Genomic DNA, 9,367 nt, shown 5'->3' with positions numbered 1-9,367 from the left:
GATACTTGTTCACATTTCAAATAATTGTAATACATGTAATGATTTAATTACTTTGTACAAAAAGATTATCTGCTTTACTATGACAGCAGCATATGTAATCGTTATTGTCCAATCAAAACTGAGATTATAAAATCTTTTTACAGGATTGATTAGCGTCGTTTTTCCAAATCAGAGATTTGTGACGTTACATTTGTTTAGTATTAATGTATGCTCTGTGGGCGGTACGGGAACATATATAACTCTATCCTATACATTGCTTTTTTCTCTTGTAACAAAAGTTAATGAATTGATAAAGACAATACAATTATAGCAGAGCCAAAAGAAGTGAAGTTGTAATAGAATAGAATTATGAATTTCAGCAAAAGTTTATCAATTATTGTAAAGTTTTTGACAGTTTTACTGGTACTGGCATTATCGACAAATGCACAAATGGATGTTGGCGAAAAGGCTCTTTCAACAGTAAGTTCATAAAGTATTTTGTAGTTACTCTTTCATTTTTTTCACTGATTATTGCAAAGTATTCTTCAAAATAAAAATGCCTTTTTAATCAGTAAAATAGTTGAAATATTTACGATTTCAAATTTGTATGAAATTAACGAACAGTTGAAAAAATTGGAATTTTGATTTCAGCTTTAATATTAAACACTTGTAAATATTTATTAAATACTTTCTTAACTATACTTGACTTTGAAGGAATACTATAACATTTTTGCCTTTGATGACAGAACGAGATTGATCAATCCTAAGTGTATTGTCAATATTAAAGATTAAGACATAGTTGATTTGATAACAAAGAAGAGTTAAAATGACAAAAATATGTAGTTTAAATATCAACGGAAACACAACTCAAAGAATGACATCTTAAATTGATAATGTTATGTACGAATAATGCTTCGGATGGTATAATACCACAACTAGCTTTGGAACAGAGAGCAGTGGCAATTTTTACATTTCTAATATATCTGTCCGTATGCGAGTAATCTCGTTATTTACACATAAGATGTTTTATAGAAAATAAGCAAAATTATCGTTTATGTGCTAGGTTGTTTGCTTTTGCAACGTAGTGGGAGTAAAAAATATTTTTTTTTAGGAATATGACAGTTGTATTCACTCGTTTGATGTGTTTTATCTTTTGTTTTGCTATTTGATTAGGGACTTTCCGTTTTGAATTTTCCTCGCAGTTCAGTAATTTTGTGATTTCACTCTTTTTAGAGCTGCAAGGCATTTTACTTTATTTCAATCCTTTTTAATAAAACTCTTCAAACAAAAAATAATGAAAACAGTTGTTTATTTGTATTATATAGTATTGTCCATTGTTAAGCAGTTTTTCTTAAATATTTGTATTAGTTTTATTGGTAACGTTAACATACATAGGTCATATATTTCAAGTTTTGTTTCATGTATACATATGAATAATTCGATAAACACTACGCATACTAGTAATAACAAGCCATTAAGATAGGTCATTCTATCATTTGTTATCAAGTTAATCAAAATAAAACCAAAAGTTTAAGTAAAGTTTCATTAGTCCTAAACAATACCATACTTTTATGCTTAAATTGGAAGTTTCTATTATTGCAATGGTTTCGCTTTCTTTGAATATAAGACTAACCAGTCTTGTATCATGCGGATACAAATCAATAATAATTCAATGGCCTTCTGGTTTCGTAAAGATAAATGCAACAAAGAAGCAGGAGTTTCGTCGTCGAAGCAGTACATTTATTTATTTTTCCACAAATCACACACATTTAAACTAGTGCACAGAAACATGCAAGGAAACGTTTCAATTCTTATAAATTTCAATCAATGTTTGATACCCAAAGCAAACATATGACATTCCTAACCGGATATTTTGAAATCAAGTGTCCAATCATACGCCTGTTAACATTTTTCATGTGCAATATCATCTCTTTAAAATTTGGTAATCTGTAATGTTTGCACAGGTTATAATGTCCGTTTTACCCAGCATGAGGTGTCAGTCCTTATAAATAAAATAACGTCCCACACATAATATTATCGCTAACAAATATATTATCAAACATATTTTAATTTGTTCTTATTTATGATAATACAGATAAACAATGGTTTAGATTTTACATTTATAAGTACCTGGTAATTTCTGTCATTATATAAATGACAGAATATGTTTTCTATTTATTCAGCATAGATTCCTTAGGAAATCATCCAAAGTTTGATCATCTGCTAGTTTTGTCATTTTCCTGAGCGGGATTTGAACTATGCTTTTGTGATGTTTTTACAACCCAGTCTGCTCTGTGTGCAATACTCTACACCATTAGGTCTTTAGCCGTAGGTTTCGTTTAATTTAATGGTTGATGGCATAAACTTCTATTTTTCGTCAGTCTTAAAAGAATTACTGACCTCGAAGTGGCGTCACTATGTTTCACTTTCTCACAAATTTTATATACGTCTAAAAAACATTGTCATTCTGATATATCATGCATTATACGGGGCTTACACAATGAATACATATACTGGATATGCAATGATACCCAACAGTTTAAGACAGTCACATTCACTATCAATTCTGGTAATAACATAAGAGGGATTTGGATACAGAATTATGTGACATCATGACAACCTTCTAAACTGTTTGCATAGTTCTAGACCATCCTATCAACTATACAATATAACTTTCGTCATATTGAATTGAAATGTTGTACACGATGTATATTTGCATGAATCTATATGTGATAAACTGACTTTTAAAGAACTGTGTAATAATGGGTGGAAGGAACTCATAACGTGTTTTTTTCGAAAGTAACATTTTGATTGATAGGATTTAATCGAAATTGTAGATCGCAAATGCAATGGGGTTTATTATAAGAAGTTATGGGCGCCCATAAATAAGATTTCTGAGTTGATGTGGCAAAAACAAATTTATTATTTTCACCGTGTTTTTTGCCATTCTATGAAGATGAAATTGAATTTTCAAAAACGAAATTCAATAGTTAGTATGAATGCTAGCTTATATAGAGTTATTATTGCTGATCATGTTCTTTGTTAATGATTAATACAGTCCTTTGATCTTATTTATATTAGGCTATCAATAGTAAGTCTGTCAATTTTAATGTAAAACAAAGCTGCTCTTTTAAAGGAAAAATAACAGCATACAGATATATATCCCTTTTTTAGACATATTAACGTCAACACTTTGCGGTTATAAATATCAACGTGGAAGTTAAACTTAATAAAAGAGTGCAATTATGTAATATGAAACGTGATAGTTTTATGTGATATGCCATTTGTGAATATCAGAAATATAAACGTATTTGTAACTTATCAATCAAAATCGAAAACTAATCCTCAAATATTGTATTATTTATGACTTTCAACTGATTTTACTCGGAAGATGGTCTTTGAAAATAATTATTGGTATAGTTTTGCCGATACTGACAGCCCGTATGAGACATACTAGCTCTAAATTTATATCAACAAGGGAAATGGGAATTTAAAAACTCATTACGCATTTACTAATTTTTTCCTTTATTTCTATCTGTTTAAATGCACTTGATTGTTTTATTTAAGCTTTCTAAATTGACGGAAGTCATTCAAGCATAATTAAATTCAAGAGCTTTACAATTTGAGTCCTACTTTTATATTAGCATGTGTTCTATATATTGGCAAAAGGACCTATTTAATGGCTCACACCACCAATTATAATGCACCGGAAGTGTTTTTTTGAAAAAGAAATTGTCTTTTTATGTTTAAGTTTTTCGGTTGAGATAATTGAACTAGATACAGATGTTGATAGTTTTGTCTGACCGACTTGCATGTTTAATTGATACACATATAATCAATATGTTTTTTATGGTAACATTAAGAATGGAAATGGGAAATATGTCAAAGAAACAACAACCCAACCAAAGAGCAGATGTAATGGTTGTATATTATATGTTTATAAAGCTTGAATTAATTTGAATATTTGTTTGTTATATACATGTGGATATGCTTATATAAAAATGAAACATGGAAACGTGTTATGAAATGGTGGTGTAAAACATCGAATGAAAATGTTTATAACAAAGCATCTTCTACTGTATATAAAATAAGAATGACAATAATGAATACAATGTACGAACATATTAATCGAACTTTCAAAGTAAGAAATATATTCTGTGATCTACCTGATAGGATAGTTTGATAAATTGCCATAGTGGTTATTGGTTGGCATGTAACTGTAAATAAACATTCTCACCTTTAAAAAAGTATTTTTCAAATGTTATGAAAAATTCAAAGTAGATGTTTTTATTACAAAACACCGTATAAGTATCGGACGAAAAAGCGATGAAGAATAACGTTGACGCAAATAGTTGAAAATGTTTAATAACCAATGTTAAACATCAAACGTATTGAGATAAGTTTGGAACAATTTCTGTATTACAAAACATGAAAGCGATTTAAAATCAAACACAATGTTACATATATAAAGACATTGAAAGAGATAATAACATATAGTGTAAACTTGACGTCAAATATAAAAAGAAGCTGTGATAGGATTGACAATGAGACCACTATCCTCAAAAGACCAAAATGACACAGACATTAACAACTATAGGTCACCGTACGGCTTTCAACAATGAGCAAAGCCCATACCGCATAGTCAGAGCTATAGAAGGCCCCGTCAAGACAATGTCAAACAACTCAAACGAGAAAACTAACGGCCTTATTTATGTATAATAATGAACGAAAAACAAATATGTAACACATAAACAAACGACAACCACTGAATTACAGGCTCCTGATGCCTTGAAAAATACATATTTAAACTGCTTAGCAGTAATGTTTCGTTAAGCATATCAGACATGTCAGTACCATAAGTAAGACTTATGTCTCTTCTCCTTGTGGTTGTTCATCAATATATATATATTTTTAACTACAGGCCACAGTTTTTCCCTTTATGATATTAAATCGAATCGTTTGATTCCCTAGTATGTCATGGAGTCCAAATAGTGTCATAACTATTCACAACCGTTCCGTTTCCAGTTTTGATAAATATCGTGAAAAAAAACTTCTTTGCATTATTTTCCAATCGTATCATACTATATCATGTTGAGTAAATGTATCAGTTGTTTTGTAATCATTCGTTGATATTGTCTTCATGGTACCCTGAATTCCTGAAAAAATTGACACTCTAGTGTTATCGGATTCCAAACCCCTCGGTTGAAGATATGATGATCTATGTTATAAGAGTTGCATTCCTATAGAATCATTTGAACTTGAGCTCCGGCCTTGTTATATATTAGTTCTATTACCAATATTTTTAAAAAGGCCCATAAAACCGTTAATTGTCTTTTATAAGAACATTTCGTTACTAATACAATAGTAACTATAAATGAAATTACTTGCTAGCTAAATATTATTTACGGATTTTACACAAACAAGAGAGATGAATAAACTCATCTTAGTTACCAGGACTAAATTTTGTATATACGCTAGACGCGCGTTTCGTCTACAAAAGACTCATCAGTGACGCTCGAATTCAAAAATGTTAAAATGCCTAATGAAGTACGAAGTTGAAGAGCATTGAGGACCAAAATTCCTGAAAGTTTTGCCAAATCCAGCTAAGGTAATCTATGCCTGAGGTACAAAAGCCTTAGTATTTAAAAATTCTAAATTTTGTAAACATATAATTTATAAATATATAACCATATCAATGATAATTCATGTCAGCACAAAAAGTGCTGACTACTGGGCTTGTGATACCCTCGGGGAAATAAATCTTTACCAACATGACCAACAGTAGCATCGACCCAGTGGTAGTAAATAAACTCATCATAGATACCAGGACTAAATTATGTATATACGCCAGACGCGCGATTCGTCTACAGAAGACTCATCCGTGACGCTCGTGAAATTTCTTAAAAGGTAACGGATCAGCCACTATCCAATACAAATAATAAAAAGACAGATATAGCGAACAATTTAAAAATGTTAAGCTGTGAATTTACCGACATATAAGAAGAAACAAGCAGATTTCAAACTGATGTTTTATTTGGTATTATTTGATGGAGCTGTTTTTCTTTTGTCGTTTTTTTTGGCAAAAGGTACACGGTATTAATTAATTTATTAATTAATTGTGACTGTTTATTTAACGCATCATGTAAATATAACGGAATTTGATGAGACTGTTATTAAAGAGAGAGGGTTAGCGCTATAGAACCAGGTTTAATCCACCATTTTCCTCATTTGAAAATACCTGTACCAAGTCAGGAATATGACAGTTCTTGTCTGTTCGTTTTTGATGCGTTTTGTTATTTGATTTTGCCATGTGATTATGGACTTTCCGTATTGATTTTCCTCTGAGTTCAGTATTTTTGTTATTTTACTTTTTATTCGTTTTCATGTAATAAATTTTAAAGTTACAAAATATACGGTATCTGGACAAAATATCTCAAACAAAACCCATTGTGATATGACAAAACGTAAGTAGTAATGAGGATCGTGATCTCCTATAAACACATGCATGTATTAGGAAACTCAAATAATAAATGGCTGATGAAATGAGGCGACAGTTGCGTACTTATGTTCAAATCGTTTAAAGCAAACAGAGCGTACATGCAGAAGATTTTTAAGCTACAATAAACAAGTAAAATAACACTTTCAATAGTAAAAGACATTTCAGTGCATCAAAGAAGAAAAATGGTGAGGAGACAAACTCTATGACGTGCCCGGATGATAAAATGTGTGGGTTTTGCGTATAAAAAAACAGCTCAAGCGTCAAATGACGTGAGTTATGTAATTCCCCCAATCATAATTGCAAAGAATGTTGTGAAAAAATTTGTATTTAACTCATTTCTCAGCGTTTTCAAATAATGTAAGTGAAAATTTTTGTGTGGCTGTTAACGGACATATTTAATTGACCGATATGAATGAACCACACGCAAAAGAAATAATGAAATATTTCTTATTTTAAAAATTTTGAATTATCCGACTTTTGATAGTAGTAGTTTTATCCCTGTCTAGGCCAGGCGGAATATACAGTCGTTTTGGGGTTATTTACCACGATTTCACGTTTGTATTATGTTTTATATTTTTATACATTTGTCAACAAGCAACACAAAAAAGAAACGGTTACTATCGAAATGAGTATGTGTTGCATTAAACTTGGAACCATTATCAACTATGTAATCAGCATAAGATCAATTTTTTTCTTGGGGGTTTTCTTTTCTTTCATTTTACGCTGTTTTCTCGATTATAATTTTTTTGTTGATAATAATTTATGTTTCACCAAGTTCTGCACTTTGAATGGAATCAATGTATATTTAAACATTCAATATGTTTTTGTTGTGATAGTTTTTTCGTTAAAGTATAGGTTAAATTTAGCTCGCGTGTCAGTTGGAAAATGTCTATATTGTCCAATTTTCTTTCGATTTAATCAATACTTTTTAATTCAAACTGGACATCCCGATGTGAACTCTTTAGCAAAAAAGGAAATATTTCTATTTCCGTTACCTTATTAAACCAATATCCTTGAATTCCTTATTGTACGCATCTCCAACAAAATAATCAATGTTTCAAGGAAATATGGAGTTTAGGGAAAACTTTAAAGTACGCTGAAATAAGAAAATGAAAAATAATATCTGATTTTACTTGATTTTCATCATGACGACAAATATAATTATTAAATTAGACAATATTGCACATGGTTAAATAACGGCTCTTTCATAATTACAATTTCCAACTCGGATTTAAAATCTGCATTATTGTATTTGCCATACTCCTCCAATTGTAACGAGTATGAAAGCGACAAACCATGCTTCATTACACGGCATATAGAGATGAAAAGCATGTAATTCACTACAACTTCATAATATGTTTACATTTAATATAATTAACATGAAATAATATTGTAATTGCTAATAAAATTGTAATATGTAACCCAGAAAGTTTACTTTTAAGTGGTGATATACAATTACGTTCAATTTGATTTTTCCATTTCGTGTTAAACTCTCACTTGCGCAGGACACAAAGCAACTGCTAATAAATCTATCAATAAAGATATGGTATGGAGTCTATTACTGTCTTTTTGAAAGCTTTACATTGCATCTATACAATGACTTATGATATTGTACCCCATACAAAGAGTTGTTAAAAGATAAACGTTAGTAGGAAACTATATTCTGAACATAGATTAGAACTAATCGGTCAAAATAAAACAACTCAAATTAAAGTCAAAATGTACATGCAACTCCAGAAAGCAAATAAAACACCTGTCTATATAATTCAAACCCTCATGAAAACAAATACATCATAAATAACCTTTTTGGGAAAATACTGTGGCTTAGAAGATTGTAATGGATACTTGTCTTGTTGGAAATCGTACACCATCTTCATATACTATGACATATATTTCATTATTTAGTGAATATCATTAAAAATTATACAATTATAATGAACTGTGAAATTGAAGATGTCGTCTAGATCGATATAACTTTCTGGGGAGATATTATAGATGTCATATGGGTCGGGCAGACGAACTACAAATAGTTTGACACTTGCTTGAGTTTCGTATCAGCATTTGTAATGGTAACAAATTCATAGTGAAAAAAACAAAAATCAATTTGAGGACTTTCCTTTTTTGAATTTTCCCCGGACTTTTGTATTTGTTTTATTTTACTTTTTAATGTAATTTAAAAATACAAGATTAGTCAGAAAAATAGAAGGGAAACTCTTATTTCATGTTTAACAATAATGATGATTGTATGACGTTATTTTCTTTCCTTAATAACACGAATTTAATCATTTAAATGCTTTTATTATCAAGTAAAATATTTGGTGGATTTAATTGCTCTTTATGTCTGAAAACGTATTGTTTTAGAAAACAGATAATAAGCTAAATAATCGGTTTGAATGTCTGCCTACTAGATCCTACACGTCTTCTAATGCCCTTTCCTAGAAGTTTTATATTTTCAGTTTAATTTTTGGTTGGCTTGCATTTTGAATTATGAATTCTACCATAAGAAGACCTTAACATGCATGTATTGTTCAAGTGTAATAATATTTTGAAACTTTTTAAAAAAATTATTAACGTACCCTTTGGGACCCAATTGCTCTTTATTTTAATGATGATATTCAGACAGAAGCAAATCCACGTTTCTATTTCAAAAATTGTTTTCGATGTTTCATGTGCTATTATAAAGACGTAGTTTAATCGAAGGTTCACTTATAGCTTATGATTTAGTTAAAACTGCTGAAACTTAACCACGCGTACATACTTATAGAACTTCAGAAGCCGATCAAAAGCTGTGAGAGAAGCTGAATGGTTTCTCTACGTCTCTAAAAATATCAAATTGTTGAAAAATATATGATAACAGCATTGATACCGTGCAATTTGATTATAAAGTTT

At 30.1% G+C, this 9,367-nt stretch overlaps 1 protein-coding gene across 1 annotated transcript in view; it reads left to right on the top strand.

Moving 5' to 3' along the window:
• The first annotated feature begins 200 nt into the window (after nt 1-200).
• Nucleotides 201-9,367, top strand: part of LOC134692969 (uncharacterized) — a 31,955-nt gene continuing 22,788 nt past the window's right edge. Inside the window, exon 1 of the mRNA XM_063553638.1 lies at nt 201-459. Within this exon, the coding sequence (XP_063409708.1) occupies nt 349-459 (111 nt within the window). The 5' untranslated portion in view covers nt 201-348. The remainder of the gene's footprint in view (nt 460-9,367) is intronic.

The sequence above is a fragment of the Mytilus trossulus genome, chromosome 12, assembly GCF_036588685.1.
Source record: "Mytilus trossulus isolate FHL-02 chromosome 12, PNRI_Mtr1.1.1.hap1, whole genome shotgun sequence".
Taxonomy (NCBI): domain Eukaryota; kingdom Metazoa; phylum Mollusca; class Bivalvia; order Mytilida; family Mytilidae; genus Mytilus; species Mytilus trossulus.
This window is presented reverse-complemented; position numbering and strand designations above follow the sequence as displayed.